The sequence below is a fragment of the Cyphomyrmex costatus genome, unplaced genomic scaffold (genome assembly GCF_001594065.2).
Source record: "Cyphomyrmex costatus isolate MS0001 unplaced genomic scaffold, Ccosl1.0 scaffold43, whole genome shotgun sequence".
In the NCBI taxonomy this organism is placed as follows: domain Eukaryota; kingdom Metazoa; phylum Arthropoda; class Insecta; order Hymenoptera; family Formicidae; genus Cyphomyrmex; species Cyphomyrmex costatus.
In genome coordinates, this window is record NW_017278534.1 from 3,050,814 (window position 1) to 3,073,663 (window position 22,850).

Consider the following 22,850-nt stretch of genomic DNA (forward strand, 5'->3'; position numbering starts at 1 on the left):
TTTATCATGTTTCTTGGTCATTTTGTTCTTGTTACCTGAAATATGTTTTTTCCATGTACGATTTGCATATAAAGTAGATGTGCGAGAGAGCAGAAATAGAGACTTGTCGTTGCTATCATCTGGGTCACAGGTGACGAGTTTGGCCGCGTTTCAGGTGAACGAGACCTGTCCTTGGACAAAGTGCTCGTATGCGTCTCCTTCGAGAATCCTTCACAACCATGAACAAAGCATTTCCATGATCTGATACAAATATTTGCGTGACAATACACACTATTTCTTATACGTATAAATCAATTGTTAATACAGGAAGATACACACACATATTCGTATATTTACTTACTAATGGTTATTCTTTTATTACGTACTATCTCGTACATTACTACAAAAATATATAAGTCGTCACATAAGTGAAACTAATCGATAGAAGATTATACAAACATGTAATTAGCGTATCAAAGCAACATGCAATTCTCTAACCTAAATTTGTAAAACAAATGATTTGTCTGATTGTGAGACAATTTTGAGGTTGTAACAGATTAGGCTTTAAGCTTGATCGATTGAACAACTATAGCTTAGAATTCGAATACTGTTATTAAACCACCAAATCCAGTCACGATCGCTCGTAAACTCTCTATTCAACTAATCCGCCATAGAGTAGTACGCAGTGTCGATAGCTACTGAAGTTTTAGTAAATAAGGAAGTGTATTTGAATTTCTCCTATTTGCGTTGTCTAGTGAGATTTGGCGAGTAAATCCGATTTACAAGATAAGCAAAGTTCAAAATTTACACATTCTGCCGTATTAATATGTAGCAATGTGCGGCTATATATTTTACGCATATTTTTAAGGGATTTGATAAGTAAATCCGATTTACAAGATGAGCAAAGTTTAAAATTCAAACATTCTGTCATATTAATATGTAGCAAAGTGTGTCTGTATATTTTACATATATTTTTAATTGTCATTTTACTATGTTTAAAAAGAGATAGAAAACAAATTTTTTAATTAAAACAATTTATTTATTATATTTGAAATATAATAAAAAAATTTTTTAATTTGTAAATATCAAATAATTTTAGCGATCAGTCTTTTAATAAATCAGTTTTTAACATTGTTTGCTATTTTTCACAATTTTATGAAAATTTATTACAAGCTCAGCATGCAGTCGACGTAAACATAATAAGTTTTGTAGAACTTTCTTTTTTTTGAACTATTTGTATATGTCAGATGCGTATATTTCCCAATATACTTTTCCTAACAAGTTAAGTAAATAGCTTCAAGGTATTAAAATTAAATCTGCAGAATCAAAAGTTTCAAAGAGAACTTAATAAGTATAATATCATCAAAGTAGGTTTTTATTAGCTGTAGAGATTTAAGTGTCAAAGTATCATTGAAATTTGAGGAACATTTGTAACTTCAATGTAACATTGAATTTATAGAGATTTAGAAAAGAAGTTAATAAGTGTGATATCATCAAAGTAAGTTGTTCATAATTTGTAGAATATTTAAGTAAGTGCAAACTTATTTAAAGAATGTCAAAGTGGTATTAAAATTTCGACTCATGAAAATTGTCAGATTATAAAATATTGTATATTTTCTTAACATAATGTACAAAAGATTATTTATGAAAATTGTCTTGTAAATGTTCCACCTCACAATAAATAATTCTATTTAAATGTATGTCAGTAAATTATTTGTTATAAAAATATTCGTCAATAAGAATGAAACATGTGTTTTATGGTAAACATGATGTAAGTACATTTATTAATCTGTACATTGTAAAATAGAACATGATCATTTATTTGTTTATCACGTATGCTATCCCGCTATTAAAATCAGAATTTGCATTTGAATTTTAATATGAAAGCCGATAATTTAAATGTAAATTAAAATGCATATTTTATGCTTTTCCAGTTCCGTCGAAACGTACATATCACTATTTACACGCAATATGTGTTTTCTATGCGAAACACACTCATCACATTAAGACACTTTGTTTCATATAACTCCACTTGAGTAATTAATTAAATTAATCGGACATTTTATAAAATAATTTATTAAATTATAATTTTCCCGAAACAATTTTCTATATATATCACACATATACTTAATACAATATACTTATTAATACAATAGATTGATTATTTAATTTCTCTTACGATATAAATGTAAATATTATGCACGTGACATATTTATATATTAATATTAAAAATTTTTTAAAACGATTGCAGTTCACCGATAATAAGATTAAATATTATACATAATTCAGATTACGTTCTGCAGAAAGGACGCAATCAGCAATCAATATTTGATTGCATGTCTCCTTTTTATACAATTGCATTTGTGAAACAACATCGGAAAAGTAAACATACGACTGACGAATACATAACTCTCCCGAATAGAACGTATTTACATACGATGGAAGATTAGTTATTGTAATACAGCTATTGTTTATAACGATTTATTATTTTACGTTAATTATTATATAGCCTCATGATAAATAGGGAAAAGGGAAATTGCTTTTTCTAGCAATGGCGAGTCAATCATCTTGTGACACGCAAGAAAAAAGATGTTAAGGGTTTAATTTGTTATTTCGCTTTTTGTTCCAGGCACTTCTACAAGCTCATGACGTTGCTGGTCACGAGGTCTATGGCGAGGAAGCCACCAGGGTAACGCCACCGCCACTCCTCACATATCTGAATGGTGGCGACGATCTTGAAGGACAAAACGGCGATTTAGATGAAAAAATTACTCGCGTCAGACTGGTGCAATTTCAGAAGAACACAGATGAGCCGATGGTGAGTAACATACATATGTGTTTCAGCAATGTGAGACGACGTTTTTGAAATATGGTATTACAAAAAGCTTCCTGTGCTATGATTTTTACGGAAACCGAGAGAGCAAGAGAGAGAGAGGGAGGGAGAAAAAAAGAGTATATTTTAAATAAATTCTTTTTCAAAAAAATATGTGTGAAAAAATTACTTTTTAACAAAAGCTTAAAAATAAAATATATATGTGAAAAATATTGTTTAGATGTTATGTTGAGCAATTAAAAATTTAATTAAAAAGTTAATTTAATATATTCTTAATATTCTTTTAGATTTTTTATTAAAATATTTAATAAAGATTTGCAGTTTATATTTTGGATAATAATAAATATTAATAATAAATATTAAATTTTTACGTGCGGTGTAAAATAATTTTGTTAAATATTATGACAATTTTGATTTTTAATTTACGGTATTATTATGTATTGTGCACCCCATTTAATGCGGACAATTCGCCTCGTTTGAAATATGTTGCCACAATGTCATTATGTTTAACATGTTATTATCGATAAAATATTACATTTGTTACTCTTAATTTATTTTGCATTATCTGATCAATTTTTCAGGGAATCACATTGAAAATGAATGAGGATGGGCAATGTTTCGTGGCGCGGATTATGCACGGTGGGATGATCCATAGACAAGCCACTCTTCACGTTGGTGATGAGATTAGAGAGATCAACGGTATACCAGTTCAGAATCAATCCGTTAATGCCTTGCAAAAGATTCTGGTAAGTATTTAATAAAGTTATTCTCGTGAGCAAAATCTAGAAACTTGTTTCACGAAGTTCTTAATCCTACGTTATCAAAGAGACTACTTAATGGAATATACCACAACTTTCTTAAGAAAGTGTTTACTATACAAAATTGAAAAAACTGTACTTTTTGAAGTAGAATATGATTTTAATATTGGATAATATCGATTTATACATTTCATTATTATATGCAAAATTTTGTTTTTATGCGAATGAGCATCGACTTGCTTACTCGTAGCCATAGTTTCTGAAGAGTCCGGTCCTCTTCGACTGTTACAGCGGGAGGCACGTGGATCGGTGACTTTCAAGATCGTGCCGTCATACAGGAGCGCGCCGCCCCCCTGCGAGGTACAAGTAAGACCCAACACCCAAACCCTTTCCCAAAACACTATCGCGTCTAGTAAGCCTACATCTTCCACGGTCTCCACGGGCGCGAGCTCTGGAGGCGGTGTGAACAAATCCGGAAAACCGGCGAAAACCTCTGCGGCCACGAGCAAGGAGAAAACGCCTAAGGCGTCCAAAACTTCCAAGTCTAAGAGCGCTTCCTCGTCCACCGAGAGCACGCCTAGACGTCGTTTAAACCCATTATCGGCCCTACGATCGCGAAAGTCTTAAACTCTTCGATCGATCTCGATTTCATGTAGCCCGCTCGGTTAGATCGTATATTCACAGAATTGCCAGAAGCACATCTGCTTCTAGACGTAATGGTAGATGATCTTTTCCGGGACAAAAATTTATGCCTTCTTCCAACGACACCATTGAATTAATTATCGAGATAGTGAAGTTGCTGACGAACTTAGGCCTTATAGAGTAGGTAGTTCTTATCACAGTTAGTAATTATGGTAGGTAGTTTTTGTAGTCACAATTATGCATGTGAGATTTTCTTTCCCCCCAGTACGCTTTACTATATTGATTGCGTAATGATTACTTCTCGGAAGTATGCAAATTTTTATAATATCAGTGTTATAGATTTTTCTTCAAGATGATAAGTATGTGATATTATATGTATATATTTAAAGTAAAATATATATTTAACGATTTAATGATGAGTGAAAACATAATAAATATACTATTTAATTTATTTTTTATTATTTATTGATTTAGTTTTGGAAAAAGAAATTATTTACAAACAATTTCTTTATTATTTTAAAAATCTTTCGGCGCGCAACAATTAAGAAGAGGGGACATTTAAAAATCAGATTATTTGGGGGGACTATATATAATTAGAACGTTATTTCTCACTTTGGATAAATATTGCGAAGAATATTACTACGTCGACCCGCCATCAGAGGTCTATCGATATTCGCAAATTCTCGCAAGTGCTGAGACACGCGTATATCTCTTTATATAGAATCTCGATTTAATAACTTACACCGGCGTCTAAGGTAGGCTTCCACTACAATACCTTACTGATGAGTCCAGTAGTGGAAGCCGGGACGAAACGCCAAACATTACGTGATATTCTTCGCAATATAGAATATTAGAATATATTATCAGATTTAGATTGACTTTTATTCGCCATTCTCAACGTATTAATTATTTATTATTTTATTTTTGTTAACTATTTATTCGATGGAATCTTTTAAATATTCTCTGAATTATCTAACTTTATCTTCTAGTCGCATCAGTACTGTATATTCCGGATATCATTATTGATTATAATCCAAAGACATGATTCCACGTATAAAATGACCTATTAATCGATTAAATAGTTTGCTTTAGTTCCACATATATACCACCTTCTAGTCTAACAAGTCATACTTTAATGTTTCTAATAGAATTTGCAACAATAAACAACTAAGAATTTACGTTATATTATATATATGTAGATTATTACAGATAATTATATATGAAGTAAAAGAACAATTAATTCGATTAGATGATTCAAAACTTAATACCTTTTATAGTGAAATGATATTTTACATTTCATAAAGAATTGTACGATTATTACTTTAAAGAGCTCACGCAACGTGCGAAATCTCTACCTATTATCCGTTTCGCGATTAGGAAAGTTTTGGATAATGAACAGAGGGATATACCATTAGTTTCTCAATAGTTTGCAGTTCGTATATAGTTTCCTGCGTAATTCCATCCAAGGTAGACCACGAAGTTTACAAGAAGTTTGCAGGAAGACAGGTGGTTAATAGTGTCCACTTTACATTATATTTAGGATAATCCACTATTAGAAAAATTTTTACGCCGTGTAATTGACACTGAAGAAAACGAGAATATATATGCTTCTACAGAAGCTTTAAAATGATTTTTAAATATATTTCATTAAACTCGAAAATTCGTTGAAATTCCATATTAAATTTTATTTTAAATTAGCCAGAGTTTATTTAACGGCCTTTGTTTAAAAACATAAAAAACAATCGTATGTGCAATATTTTTTTTTGATAGTTATTTTGATACTGTCATTATACCTAATTAATACTTACAGGATATATTATATATACATTTGCATTGAGCCTAAAAAAGTTACGACTCATTAAATAGAGCCTATTTTCTGATAAAATTGATATAGATTTTTTGTTTATTTCTTTTTTTTAAATTAACAATTCAAATGGTCTTGTAGATTAATTAAAAAATTTGATAGTACTCTAAATGCGTACTTTTTTTAGATAGTCAAGATATTTAATTTTTATATATTATTCAAAATAGTTATATTATATTCTTGCATAAAACATTACAGGAATATATTAGTATATTCCTGTAATCGGCTTGACTTTTAATTCATTAGAACAAATAAGAATGTTTACGCCTTAAATTTCTGAAATAACTTTACTTTGAACTTGGACATAGTTTCACTGCTAATCTTCGTTAATATTGACGAAGGGAATGGAAACTGATATCCGGTCGTCTATGTGCGCTAGCTTAAACGCAATATTCTCGAATACTTGAATATATTCAACGACAAATTCTGCTATAGTTCAGTGTCCGGTCATATTTGAAGTTTCAGTAATTAGCGCGCAGGTTCCATCCTAGAGAACAAGTTCTTAGAGAACGTAGAATTCTCGAGGCGAACGACAAGAACTTTCCTTTCCATGATTTATGAGCATTTGCGTTTTCGGTTAATTACAAATACCACAAGTCTGCGTACAATTTATGAATTTTTCTTTCTTTCTAGTCATGGCATGCCAGGCGATTAAGTTATTTAACATCACCTATAGCAATAAATTGATAGATCTGTCGGCGCGGTTTTTTATTTTTATTTTGCAAAGAACAAGTGGAATTGAATAAAAATTTATAAATCGAATTTGTTTACAACAAAACCACTGTGAATAGCATTTTTCCAGAAATCGTTTATCGACTGATAGTTTCGGGAATTTAAAAACGAGCAATGTCCAACGCTTGATATATATTTGCTATACTTTAATTTTATGAAAGATATTTCAACTATGTCAACATTGTTTTATATATAATTCTGTTTGTATTGCTATATATATTATAGAGAAGGTAAAGAAAATATTAATATTAAAATGTTTTAGTTAAATCAAACAAAAAGATAACAAAATGCTATTTTATTATTTCTTGTTAGTTTTTATGTTAAATTTGTATTCAGTAATCGATTATTTTTTATATTTCTAGATATATCTAATTATTTATCTTAATTATCCAAAGATAAATATTTTAACATAAAAGAGAATAGATACGTAACAAGATGTTATGTTCCTCATTTATTTACTTAATAATTCTATCTTGCTAAAGATATTTATCTTTAAAATATTTTAGAACGAATTTTAATAAAACTCAGTAAAATTATAGATTATTCTTATATTTAATTCGTATATTTAAATTGATTTTGTTTTACTTTCATGGCTCGTAGTCCTGTTACGTTTTGATATTTTTAAAACTCATTGTCAGTAAATTCTTTCATTTTTTCCGAAATTTTGAGAGTGATAATACTTGTACACTAGTTTAAATAGTTTATATGTATTTGTTTAAAAAACATATTATGTATGCAATTATATATTCATGAAGTAACTATAAAATATAAACTAAATGTAAACTGTAAAATACTTTATAGATTTCTTAATGAGAGAGTTTAAAGTCCGAACCAATAAACTTCCAGCTCTGCTTTTTTTACGAAGTTGAAATCAGAATAGAGACGTTCACCTCATATTCGCAATTCATGCTCTATCGTTTAATCCAAGCGCGCAATGTGCGTAATCGGCAAATGCGGTAATAGAATCGAGATTATACTCGAAGCAGTAATTTCGAAATTAAATCAGCGTTACTCTAATCACGTTAATCCGAATCTTTGCAATGCGCGATCTTCTTCTATTACCTATAAATTTTTAAGCGAAGAAAGAAAATTTTCGTGTACTGCAATTTGTATTTATCACTGAATTTATCACAAATTTTCATCTATAATGTTCAATAAAATAGTTTCTATCGTGCTATACGCCGAAATAATAGATGCCGGACTTTTAGTAAATATATATACATATAAATAGATATAAATGATCGATATTTGCAGAGGTTTTCACCAGTTATCCGTATTACATATACATATACACATATATAACAATATATAGAATTATTATTGAATTAACTAATTTACTGTTACAATAATAAAAGGATTTAGATATAATACTGTTTGACGTACCGAGAAATATATAACGTGCGCTCGTGGCGATTGTGTTTATAAAATGGAAAAGATATTTTCTCTATCATTTTACCATATTTCTCAGTGCTCAAGCAATGCCACGCAAGACAAAGAAATTTCTTTCAGCATAAACGCCAAATCGCATAAAATCAAATTGAGGAAACAGAGTTTTTCCCTGGATCAAGATTTTATTAGGTACAGCTGCTTTTATATTGTTGCAAAGTTTGATTTTTACATCAGTACGCGTGAAATGATTGCTTCTTCGATCAATCTGTGGGATTGATGGAATACTTGACGAAGTAAACGATTTTACATTCGCAATATTTGCAATGTTTACAGTATTTTCATAGCTCACAATTCTGCGTCGCGAGTTCGTGCTTCGGGCACGTTGTATATACTTCAAATTTTACGAACTAATCAGAAGACCCGTACAATATGCAGTTACATGTACAGCTCTTTAAATAGATATACGATACCCTTCTTCGCGTGCCCACTTGTATAAAGAATGTTTGCCATCTTTAATTGCTTATCTCAGATACCGCATTATGTAGATAACGAATCTCCTACGATTGTTGCAATTGTACGGCAATAGGACGATATGCTAGTCGCATGACATACAACGTTTTTTCTCTTCTGGAGGATTACATATTGCGCTTGCAGTACGCAAGTGTCACGTATAAGGACGCTGCAAAGTCGGCGATATAATTGGCAAAAAAATCATTATCGAAAAAAAATATACAAATTTTAAATATGTACTTGATTTAACTGTTATTAGAATCATGTATTTTTTTCCTTTCAATTTTTATAGCTGTGATAAATTTGAATTTTGTTAATTATAACGTCAATCTTGCAGCGTTGCATATATTATGTCCCGTATAATAGATGGTCCTTGCACTGACCTGTGTTGTGCTCAAAGTTCACATTAATTTCACAGATATTAATTCTGTAATGAGATAAAGCATAACTGGTGATTTGCTCTGATAATATTAACATAAGAAGACGCTCATTCAACCAAGATTAGCCGGATTATTATTGCAAATGTCAGAACTGTTATAATTGAGTATGATATCTTCGGTTAATGTGAATTTTGCGAATTACAAGCCAGTGCATGCTTCAATTAAACAAATGCAACGGGACGATGCTATTAGAAAATAATGTATGATATTCATATTAGAGATATACATAATATTAAAAAGTATACATATACATGTATACATATATATTATATAATCTGTATTTCTATAAGACAAGATCGGTACGAGCGGTGTAACAAAACGCTTTAGTCGGCGCTTTCGAGTCCACGACGCGTGCATGTTTCTTTTTCGCTCTTTCTCTTTCCGATTTATATCTTTTTCTCTTTTTCAATCTCTCTCTTATTCTCTCGTAATTTTGTTCTTCCATTCATTCTTTCTCCCTGTTTCTCTTTTTCTCTCTTTCTTTCTGTCTTTCTTCTCCTTCCCCCTTTGATTTTTTTCTTACGACGTTGAATTAGACAACACTTCGTTACTGTGATAGTACGATAGTTCACTTTGCGGGGGGAAAGAAGTATATAAGGAATGCACACTTTCGTTTCCACATGTGTTGGAATGTTGTTTGTGTTTCTGTCATAAGGAAGCTTTTGTTACACCCCTCATTATACCCTCACCTGCATGAAGGACATCTTTGCGAACTGACGCTTTTCTTTTTGGCCAATGTAGCCCTCTGCATCATAAGTGCATACACGTAAAGCTGTGTAAGTCGATCGATGGGTTTTAGTCGAGACTGCAAAACTTTCTGGGCAGTTCGTTAATCATCATGTCTTGCACGGACTCACTCGCGACTGTGTAGATATCGCGCAAGCCTGGTAGCAGTGTAATTTAATCTTTTTCCTTTTTTGAAGTTTATTTTATTGGCGTATCGTTGTCTCATAATTGTTGAATTATCCAGAAAAAAGAGAGAAATCTATGTCTATTTAAAATCTTATAAATAAAAATTTAGAAATATATATGAAAATATAAAAACTTGTTATACTATATATTTAAATAAAAGAGGGGTTTAATAATATTTAGACTTTATCGTATGATGGAAAAATAATAGCACGCTATCTTTCTGGATAATTCAATGCAAACTATAATTATATTTTGAAGAAAGGATGCATAGCACACCTTTTTAAAATCTCTTACAACATTTGTTATCCACGAATGTCTGAACGTGCAAAAATATCCGTACATGCAGTTGAGGGTAAATTGCAAATAATGTTATTTATTTCGGCTCGGATAAAATCTAAAGTGTTGTTTAATATAAGTCTCGCGATATTGATTTTGACTCGCATGATTAAATTGACGAACGCCGTTACTGATAAATCTTCAGAGTATCTCTCTAAGTGTGTCAGTAAAACATGCACTAACGATAGCTTTAAAGTAATAAGGCACTTCCCTCTTTCTTCGTACCTGAATAAACAAATTTATTTTCCACGTATTCTGTACCTGATGAAAGATTGCGAATTCATTTTAGAAATCTTGCGACTCGTCGAGCAATGATGATAATCGTTTGTAGCTTCTATAGAAATTGTGTGTACATACATAATTCACAGTTCTGAAAGAGTAAAATATAGTTACAGCCGATATTGTTTAAACGTATCGCGTGCGGTTCAGTTTGAATTATAATTTCGATATCTTGGTGTGTGATGTAGCATTCATTTGTAAATACTCTGTATATCTGCTTATGTTCATACATGTGTTTAACGTAGCGCCCGGCCTCTCGTTCTTCTCGTTATGCATCACGTAGAAATGCAGAAGGAAGTGGAGATATGTTAAGAACGTGATATATTGCCTACTTCCTTTCACACTCTATACTACACATATATACGTGTGTGCAGACGGCTTGGTTGGATTTAGATTTTGTAAAGCATTGTAAAATGTGTTGGGAGTTTATGGATGTTTTAAGACATACGCAGATTTTATCGATGTATACTTCAAATTGTTGGTGTGACAAATATCTGTATATGAGATTGCATAGTATAGATCATATTTTCCGAAATATACAATTTCGTTAAACTTTCGGGAGTGCAAGGTAGAAGGACACGGGACAGATAAACGTTAACTGTCACCTACATTAGAAAGATATTACGAACTCGAGGGATGATGGTATATATACATATAGCGAGAACGACTCGTATATACAACAGATGCGATTAAGATTAAGACGCAGTGAAATTCCGTCTGCGGGGAAAAGTCGCTATTTTTGATAACTCTGCAAATGTTCGATAAATCGAGCGGTGAGTAAATCCTAATATCTTATTGACAACTGTTTCACCTTTTACAAAAATGAGCTTACCAAGAGTTAACTGTTCTCTGTCTCGTGCGTCTGTGCTACATCTGTCACGTTAAAGGGAGCATTTACGGCTAATAATCACTGCGCAAACACATCGCGCTGTCGGAGTGTGCGGCAACCCGTTTACGTGGTATGATACGAATAAGACAATGTAACCCAAGGCGTTTCGCGACGACGAGCGCTGGAGAACGAGAACGGGGTATCTCGTGCGTTACACGGGAAGCGAGACACCCTCGATAAGCACATCCCTCCCCCCCAGATCCCCATCCTCCAATCGCACCTTTAGGCGAGAGCAGCAACAGCATCGACGAGCGCAACGGCGGCGACGGCGTTGTTACCTCCACAGTGCATTGTACGAAGATATAATAAAGCATGAACCGCTGGAACACACCACGAGTCGTCGCACGTCACCTGTAACGCGATCTTTTGTCCGTGTCCGCCGTAGAAATAGAATCGACGAACGTCACACACAAGAACTCTCTGTGTCTCTCCGATGTACACACATTCATACGCACACCGACGTGCTTGACATCACCCGCTCCCCCGTATTGTCACTCTCCCGTTACATGCCCGTTTTGTCGCTCTTGCACTCTGTAACGATTACGCCTGGCACTTTATCGCCCTACACAAAGGCATCTTGAACGATGTCATATCGAGTTCTCTCATAGATCGCACTAACCGTCTCGAGAAAACTAACCCAATTTTTTTCATCGGAATTCGGTAGCGCGTGAAAAATCAGCTGTTATGGGATAACTCAGAAAAAGAGAATTTCTATCATTTATTATACTAACGATCTTGTATATTGTACGAGAGTATAAATAGATTCAATTAGGCCACAGTCGATATGTAAATGTTTTTTTAATAATGCAAGAAAAGTTGTCTCATTATATTTCTATAATTATTTATTACTGTACTAGAAATTTAAAAACATATAGATATAGATTAAATATATCATAATTATATTTTTCGGTGCTTTTTAATGGATTATCGAATTTTTCAATACATTTTCCAGTTACGATTATTTTGTCGTACAAAGTGCGAATTAAACACGGATGCGCATCGAAATCCTATTTCGAAATTGATCCTTCGATCTCGCGACGTTCTCGAATTTCATTCTCAGCACGTGCGCATCTTCAGCCTGTCGACGGTTTGTACTTTCGATTTATGACGTCCCTTCGTGAAAGATATCATGGGAAACGAATATATGACTCGATGTACGTTTCTACGATCGCGTGCAAGAGAAGCGTCTATAAGAATTTCTTGTTGTCAGGCGACGCTCCGAATAAACCTGAAACGACGCTGATTTCTCGGGTAAATCCGCGAAAACGATAGAAAAATCTTCGGCAACTGTAATCATATTTCACCCCTACATTACAATGTTGCCCTTCACGTTCACTACCTTCACCCACATTGCATCACTTGTTACACACATGTTAATTGCAGTATGCGTGTATGAAATAGGTAATCTCTTTACGTGTCCTGATATATTCTTCTTTCTGACAAACCCGATTGACATTATCTACGATCATAATTTGTATATGTAGAATTTTGGTTCTTACGAGTGAAAAATCATTTCACAAAAGCACAACCCATTCTTCAAGAGATGTATCGCGGTGCAGTGCTGAATTATATATTGATTCATCTTAAGAAATATTTATAATATTTATAAGTTTAGAGTATGATTTATTCATCATGTGTTAATAAATTTATTGATTAATTATTATAAGATTTTTCAAAATTACGTTAAAATTCAAGAACAATATCACATCACATTATTGAGATATTGATAATATCGCAAAAGATTTTTTCCATCGCGTAGTAAATCGTTAGTAACAATAGAAAACACCGATGATAGTACGCTTGTTGGAAATTGAATCGGGTGAAGTCTATAGACCGCAATAGACGGTTGCAAAATTTTCAGTCGGGTTTATTCTGCACTGCGATCCGGCTCTTTTTTGTTTTCCCCTTCCGAGAGCAAGTCCGAAGCCTGGCTCTTCTGGTCTGGCGCTCGGAAGCAGATAGTTCGGCCTCGATGGAAATCGACGAGAGGATTCAGCAGCATCAGCAGCAGTCAGTCCACCAGACGAGTTGTCGATAGCGCAGTACCTGCTATATCACTGAGTAGAATTGTCTTTCCCAGTGTCGCCCGAAAATCCCATCAGCGGCATACCATCGTCAAACCTTCCCATCGTTCGCCCGTTCATTTCTTCTTTGAAGTAGAACGCAGCTTCCAATGCACGTCGGCAACCCACATACCGTACCACCATGTCCATGCACTGTCCTCTACGTTACTATGGAAACGGGATGGGCACAATCGCGCGGTGACTTTATTCGAACAGCGCGGCCTGAAGTTTGGAGAAGCGCGTCTGCCGAGCTCTGTGGAATCGGTTTCATAAAAGGAACTCGCGTCATTATTCCACTCGTCCGAATCGAAGCGAGATAGAAATTTGTAATCAGATAGGATAGAAATTTCCGTGTTGCAGCGTATGGAGACGAAGGAGCACATTATCGATTTGTCGGAAATTTATGTTTGGCTCATGACGTAGTAAATTCTAATTTGTTGAGTTAATTAACGTCACCGTTCAATTTACCCGTGCATTATTTTACGATCCCGTATGTAATTTACTGACGAAGGACATCGCCATATTTAACTAACATTGTTTACCAATAGTTAAAATCATTAGTGGACAAACTATCTCCGGGCATTCCAGGGTAACTTTGAATCTACGAAATGAAGATAAGGTTGAAATATTGATCAGCCAGTATATTATCAAGCCAAAATTCGCAGAATTTTTTATCATGTGTGTGTGTTACATTATTATTGCTTTTTTACTTGGTTTTACTTTTTGTTCGCTCAAGAATGACATTATCCATTATTTCGCATTCATTCGCTTGTATTGTAAATCATTATCTCATTATTTACTTGATATAGAAGCGACCATATATACATACATATTATCGAAATCACCGTAATTATTTAGTTATTGTGAACACAATGAACACTTGAGACTCTATAAAGCGTGTCTCTCGTATTCCGTAAAAAAATGAGCTGCTTTTGAGCATTTGACTCGTTTCATACAAAATTTAAAAAATTCAGAACCACAGTTTATCGCATAAGCTATTATATTTTTTGCTTAACTTAAACGGTAATATAATCGCATATTTTACACTCGGAGATAAACCACAAGAACTTCTACCGGCTTGCTCCCGCTTGAAAGTGTTTTATTTCCAACGAAACGTTCGAGGAAACTTATCTATCACGTAAAACGCGAGGCGTACCATTCAGCATTAGAGAATGTTGCTAATTGTACCAGTCCGCTTTGATTCCTCCCAACTCCCGACAGGAAGCGTCGAGAGTTCTCGCTCGAAACTTGCATTTCCGCGCCACGCTCATCACACGTGCCGCAGAACTGCGAGCTCGAAATTACTTCGTACATTCGACTCGCAGCAGGTGTTGGGCACACACCGTTAAATAACGATAAATCTATGCGTGTAATATCACTTTGTATAAAATCTAAATAAGTAATCAATAATTAACGATTGTTACTATTGTTTGCTTAATTAGATTGCGTATCAATAGCGGTATTCTCTATACTTAATCAGCAGTACTTGCATTGTGTTCTGTACATAGTACAAAACACAATGAAACATACAACGTATATACATTCTAAAGTCTAAACACTTCTCTATACACTTGAGTGAAACAATAAAACTTTTCTGCTACTAGTTAATATATTGTATTTTTTAAGAATAAAAAGTCCCAAATTATTTAATATATATTATATCGCTGATTCACAGTATAGAATACTGTTACAGGTATAATAGTGCTTTGATTAAAGGTAGACATATTTCCGGCAAGCCGATGCTGCAAACACACGAAAATAATTTCCATGTTTATCACCAAAATATAATAATTCACGAGAGATTTTCTTTTTCTATCCGGGGAATCGAGATTTTTCGAAACTACAGCGGTTTCACACCACCAATTTGGATATCGTACGCGTAGATTACGCGTGGGAGCCCAACGCTCGTAGGCGTCGAGAGTACGAAAGACATCTGTTGAATAATACGAGGGGATCTAGTAAAGCCTGCATGTGTTGTGTGTGTGTGTGTGTGTGTGTATGTGTGTATGTGTGTGTGTGTGTGTGTGTGTGCCACACAACAATGCGCACCGTGCATCTCGGAAGCGTTGACGCGTACGACTCAACCGTAGGTGCTGTTTATCATTGATTGTGTCATTCTTATTCACTTTTCTTCTCCCCTCGCGCGACGTACGCGTTGGGGAGGGTCTCGATTAATCCGTATTACGCTTTGGTGCGACTTTGAAACATGATTAATTAATTGATCTTCCTTTTTTTCTGTTTCCTCAACACTCTAGTTGTTCAGGATTAAGCCTCTGCCAGTGTTAGTAAGTACCGCCACTTGATCTGGTGTGATTGGACTGCTGTAGTTAGAAGGCTATGCGTACATATACTTATATATTATATATTCATATTTACATATACATTATATATACATGCCTCTCGTACTGTCTCTGTTCCTACATTATCTATACACGCCATCGCTGAAAAGTAGGACCTTTAACTCGGATTTTCCTATTTATCAATTTTTCCCTTTTAATCCCGCGCGTTTTTCCCTTTTTTTCGCAATGCTTCTACCTCACGACAGGAGTTCTCAAGTGCGAGTAATACGTATCGATATGTTCGCTTATACATGCCTTTACAAAAAAAAATTCCTATTCGCATGGACGCTCAGAGGAATGCTTTAGAAGTAAAAAAAAAAGCCTGTAAAAAGCGCATACAGTCATTATTATATTATATATAAGAATGATCATTATACCTTTTGATTATGTACATTTAAAGCGAAGCTGAAAAAATATTTTAATTTTATTCAAGCCCTTTTTATTTTCAATCATTAATGCGGTTTACAAGAAATTGTAATATAAAATAAAGTTTGTCAAATTGAACTTTGTGCAAATGCAAATAAGTTGTGATAGCTACTTATACCCCAGGGACTATTTTGTAGTGACAACAGATAAATTTAATAGTATCTATTCTTTTTCGTCCGAGCGCTCATGTATTTCTTACCAAAAGAAGTTCTTTCGCTTTTCAAAGCACTTGACGTAATTCATGGAAACATCCTGTTTGAAAACGTGTGGCTCTTTCTCGTATTCGAACAAGTTTCGATATTTTCAAAGGGAACATTTGCTGACATGATGCCAATAGAGACGTAGAGACGTACTACTACCGGAAACGTATAGACGAAAATGTATTCACAGTTAAATGGGCTACACGTTGGCAGGACAATGCTACGATTAATTGCCAGTCCCGTGGAAAAAATATCGATTTCTATATACATTTTATTGCCACACATCCGAAATTTCTAAAATTGCTAAAATCTTGCAATCGCCATACGAGATTTAGGAATAGATGTAAGTTGTTGACTTGTTTTGTATTATAATTTGATTATCTTCCAAGATACTTAATTTTTATCAATACGCATGAAACTCTTAATTCTTTTTGTACATAGCATATCATCATATTAATTTTTTTACTATCGATTATTATAATCGATAATAAAATACTAACGGCGTATACTTGTCGAAATCCATCGTATCAAAAGTGACAGCAACCCTAAATAGTCATACAGTTTCATCGATATGCAAAAAATTATCATACATTAAATCTGTACGAATATTAAATCGATCCTAGTATATTACGTATGCGCGTATTAACTATACCAAGCTATTAAACGCAAAGGAATATCAATAAAATGATATTACAAATTGGCTGCTGAATAAACTCGCAGACTATATTTAGCCGGTACTCTGTAGTCGCAAATTTTCGTCCATATGGCGTACGGGCTCTAATTAGTACGGGGCTCTCATTAATTAATTCAGAATTGTCGATACTCTGACTTTGGTATACCCCAAAAATTCCTTTGTAATTAAAATCGATACAGTTACTAATACATGTAATATTCGTACAGAATGAAAATAGCAAATCACCTTTTACTGTTCTCCCACGATTCACTTTCATCCTCCACATCCTCTCTTCACACATTATCAAAAATCTTCACAGCTCTGTTTTGCGAATAACACGTGCGTCATAATCGGAAGCCACTTTTGTCACTGTCTATATAACCATATCGTTCATTATACTTACTGTACATTATACCTTCTCTCATGCGTCGTACTTTACTCACACATTCATGTAGTGGCCGCGCGCATATCTGCATCGTGCATATCTTCGGTATGCGTGCGTGCGTGCGTATACGTGTGCGTCTGTCTTGCGCGATGTGCAGCAACTAGTGCTTGAGCTTCTTGTGAAACGGAATCACTCATACGATATATATATATATATATATATATATATATATATATATACACATATATATCTATGTATGCCTTTATACGTACTACGTATTGCGCATCGCTAAATGACCAAATCGTGTCGCTGGTGGCATTACGACAAAAAGCTCGCACAATTCCCGTGTCCCTCCAGTTGACGAATTCCCGCCCCCGATGAATGTACCGAGATTGACTGTAAAAACCGTGCAGGCCCCTAAAGTCGTAACTGCGTACCGACTGTAAAACGTCATACAGCGACGTTCAGAGACCGACGAGTTTATATTTCGTCTGGAAATTCGTATTCGCGTGTCCCCTCCTTAATTTTTAAGTGATGTGGCGAAATCGAGCTACGAGTCGATCGCTGGTTATCTTGAAACAACGTGTGCATTTGTACTTTACTGATCTATTATGAACCATGTAACGTACTGCAAATCAATACTGTAAATTCGGATGAAAACTTGCGAGCGCTCCATTTGCCATTGATACTTTGTACATTCTCTACATTGTACTGTCACTCTTTGCAAGAGCTATTGCCAGTGCTTACTACGTCGCATCTTTCGCTTTCCTCGCAACATTTCATTAGACTCATTCGCTATGTCTAGCGCAGCGCTGTGTAGGTCCATCAGCGATCGATATAGCCGTAGAACGATATCTTAGTCACGTCTCATGGTCGAGGACCTATTGTTGTTAATTAAAGTGTTCCTTACTAAACCAATAGATGTTAATGATTTCACTGTAAGATGCACATTATCTTTTTAATTATCTCACATATATATTTTATCACTTTGTAGTAGTTTCTAATACATATATAATTTCTCTCTTGTTAAATATACCGACGCAAAGTGAAATCCTTGACGTCGAATTTAACACACACAGTGATTAATAAAATTAACAACATTTAAACCGTCTCTAAGAAATGTTAACGTGATCTTTGGTACACCAACAGATTTTCGTTCGAGCGCAATTCGACTACGATCCATTGGAGGATGAATTGATACCCTGCGCACAGGCTGGAATCTCTTTTAACACTGGTGACATTCTGCAGATCATCAGCAAGGATGATCATCATTGGTGGCAAGCGAGGAAAGATAACGCGGCTGGTTCCGCGGGTCTTATCCCTTCGCCCGAACTTCAGGAATGGCGCATCGCTTGCATGTCTATGGAGAAGAACAAGCAAGAACAAGGTAACATAACTTTGCTATCCATATTGGTCGTTTTTGTGTAAAATCGCTCGTCCGTAGAACACAAGTACTGTTCTCGGTATCTGATATGTAAAAACGAAGTTATTTGGTCGAAGTTATTTTTCTTCGCTTTAAGGAGATTAATCATTTTTCATCACATTTTATCTGCTAGATTGTTATCTCGTAAAATGGATGAAATTCATTAAAAAAAAGAAGGAAAATATATTCGGTACAGCAATTATGAAAAATATTGTTCTAAAATCTATATCCTCTTTATTTCATCGAACAATTAAGCATAAAATTTCTTGACAATTTTGGTGTAAAATATTTCCAATGCTGATCCTCTATTTAAGTGTTCTTTGAAAAAATAATTTTCTTCTCTTGCGTTAAATATATGACGTTAAACTTTTAGAATAAGAGGGATAATAAGGATAATTTTAGTTAAAAACTCGAATAAGATGAGTACGATTATCACTGGTTCCAGCAGATCGCAGAATCTTTGAGTACAGAACGGAGAGTCAAAATTTTGCCGATTGAGAAAATCATTATTATGTGACATTCTTTTACTGCCGCTCAATCGATCCATTATCATTCAATCGCATCTGACGATTTCACTCAATTCCCACTGATTTTCACTAAATCATTGCTACCAGAAAAACGAATGTGCTGATGAAACACGATGTCGTTTGTGTGTTGTTCGATGTGTACAGGTTTTCGATAGAGCATGTGATATCGTTGTTATCAATCAATTATACTGTAAAATGAGATGCGTATTAATAGTATACTATTTTTCATTCAGGATGAATTAGTTAGGTAATTATTGACGTTGATCTCCAAAGTATTTCGAACAGAAATAAAATAGTGTTTGATATTTATGATATTATTTCATATATGATATATTTATTTACTTTTGATGTAGGATATATTCTAAAGAAATTTGAAATTCCTTAGATTTTAAAAAATGCACAAGTCACGCATATTAATGTTTTTCTTTAAATTTTAATAAATCCTTTAAAGTATAACAGTTTCTATTTGTAAACGAAATTAATAATTAATAGTACACATCAATTATTAACAACAATTAATAGTGCATATAATTAATAATAAATAATTAATTATGACATTAATGTATATTATTGTGTGAATATTAACGTCTCTGCAGTATTATACAGGATGTATCAGATCATCCGTATTTCTTTTTGTCTGAAATAAACAATAATCGGAAGTCTAAGAAAAATTTTTATTATTTTTTACCATTTTCTCAATTATCTAATGACATTTCGGGTTTCTCAAAAAAGAATAAACCTGAATTAAATCTGAAATTTTTAATATAAAAACATAAAAATAATTACATGAGTTTCTAAAAAACAAACAACTTTTATTTAAACTTTTTTATATTATTTGTTATGATTTACGAGAAAAATAAGGACACGTTATAATTTACGAGTGATCCATTTATCCAGACATAAAAAATTATCGGGGATTTAAATTAAAATTTATCCCATACACTTTACATGACCTGTCTCCCTATTTAATATTTCAGACTTGACCCAGGTTTACCCTACTTCCGGTAGTTTCCAGAAAATTGAAATCTATATTGTTAAATAATTTAGATAAGTTTTAGGAATGAACATTTTGTTCTCAACTATTATACATATTTTCAAGAAAAAGGATAATATAGGTGACCTGATACATTCTGCATGTATATAACGGTATATAATAATAGAAGTGTAGACTATAACAAATTTAATATATAAATTTTTAAAATCCACATCCCACGTATTTAGTGTTGAATATGATTATGGCTAATGGAATACATTTTCATGTTTAAATTCTAATTAGATAAATATATATTTAGATATTTAGATATTGGATGTTTTTATATGTATCTTACTAAAATGTATAATTGTAATTACTCTTAGAGAGATCGAGTTTTTTAAACGTAATATAGTTTGAAAAAAGGTTTTATAATTCAAATGTTGCGTGGCGTATAAACCTGTATCGATTTCGAATCTTGAAGCTACGTATAAACGTTCCTGAAGACATTCCGTTTCGTTAAAAGCATCTATCATCTGCAGACGATTAGAAATAAAGCACAAACATAATCGTTACTTTAGATAGTTACTGATCCATGAAATTTTAAAATACCATTGCCTTTGTGTTAACCATAAATCTTTTACTTTTGAAGAAAAGATATTACTATAGTATTATAAGTTGGCAAAAGCAACAAAATGTTAGAAGAAGCGTATCGAGCTATACGCAAGATACTTTATCACTCACACAAGAGTGTTTTACTCTTCATTTTTATAATATACGTTTAATAGTCAGACCAGTTAATTTAAAAAATACAGATCACGATGAAGCAGCAAATGAGATATAATAGATAGAAGGAATAATTACGATTTTATGATGTAACGTTAAAAGTCAGATTTAAAATCTACGAATTGCGACTGTGAAATCATATGCAAATCAAGAGTTAAATGCTTTAAGAACATGTAGTAAGAAAGTTTCGGTCGCCGTATATCTCTATGTATGCGCCTGCTGGCGTAAGTGGGTGGCATGAAGGACGGATTAGGAATAGGCAAATGGAAAGCTAGCGCATACAAGAATAATTAGCTGCAGTGATATATTTGTTGTTTATATGTGTTATGCGGGGCTAGATGCTGAAGGAGAAGGTGGATGTTCTTCTCATACCGAAGGCTGCGACGGCTCGACAGGTACGTCTCTGCCTTCAGGTAGACACGTGTAGAGTCACATAGGACGTACTTTTAGACGCATGAAGTACAAACTGGATCCATGCTTCTAACACACGCATCAGTACAAAGAGAAGTTCGAAAACGGGACGATCGTCTTTCGGCAGTTTATGAAAAAGGACGCACGAAGCTTTTACTTTTAAGTTTATTTTATATATTAAATTTATCATTCTTGTAACTTTATAATATAAATTTACGGATGATATCAGTATTTTCAAATTTAATAAAATACTTGTATTAATATTTACGAAATATTTGCAAAGAATTGTGTAATATATTTAAATTTTGAACTTACAATTAGCAATAAATGACTTAGTACTATTAAACAAATTATCTGAACCAGAAGTTCTGAAAGCATTCCGAATACATTCCGAAGCTAATACATGTTATTGCTGGTGTACATAAATGTATCATGCTTATTAGACAACGAATAAATATTTATACAATACATGTATTAAGTAAAAAAAGTAATACATCTATAACAATCTTATTATAAAATAACCTTTGCATATTTGACTGGAAAGATATTGATTTTTATATAGATCTTTATAAAGCTGTATTACTAAATTACATAATTGTAAAAGTATCGCGCAATGCATGAAAATGAATGCCATTATATTAATTCTTTATATGATAATATTATATATAAACGATATGGAATTATATATAAGCATTAATAAGAAAATATTTTAAAAGTTTTCATTTTCCAAACTTGTGTGAATGAAAAATTTTGTAACATTACAAAATATTTCGAGAGAATGTCACACTGATTATAATTTATTAATATGGATACTGTGGTATATTCTGCATTATAAATTAATAGATGCTTTTACACATACGTGCTTGCATGCGTTCGCTGCAAAACATTCAACGCACACTTATGCTTATTTCGCACGATTTCACTTGCAAGCGTACGCGGCAGCACGATTACAATGGGAGCTTATAATAGATATAGGAATTAATTGATTGTTCTAAATGTTATATAATGAGTAATGATACTTTGAGAATATCTTGTCAAAAATCTCAGAAACGGCATTTTCTCTCTCATTCTTGATTCTGAAATA

The 22,850-nt window shown here is 33.3% G+C and overlaps 1 protein-coding gene across 2 annotated transcripts in view; it reads left to right on the forward strand.

Moving 5' to 3' along the window:
• Nucleotides 1–22,850, forward strand: part of LOC108777422 (peripheral plasma membrane protein CASK) — a 112,477-nt gene that overhangs the window by 84,077 nt on the left and 5,550 nt on the right. The window contains exons 2-6 of one of the 2 annotated variants that reach the window (XM_018544298.1): nucleotides 2,609–2,797; nucleotides 3,394–3,558; nucleotides 3,862–3,930; nucleotides 15,882–15,911; nucleotides 18,799–19,036. In XM_018544298.1, coding sequence (XP_018399800.1) covers nucleotides 2,609–2,797; nucleotides 3,394–3,558; nucleotides 3,862–3,930; nucleotides 15,882–15,911; nucleotides 18,799–19,036 — 691 coding nt within the window. Of the gene's footprint in view, nucleotides 1–2,608; nucleotides 2,798–3,393; nucleotides 3,559–3,861; nucleotides 3,931–15,881; nucleotides 15,912–18,798; nucleotides 19,037–21,693; nucleotides 21,751–22,850 lie in introns of both variants that reach the window. The other variant, XM_018544296.1, reaches the window with a different exon arrangement.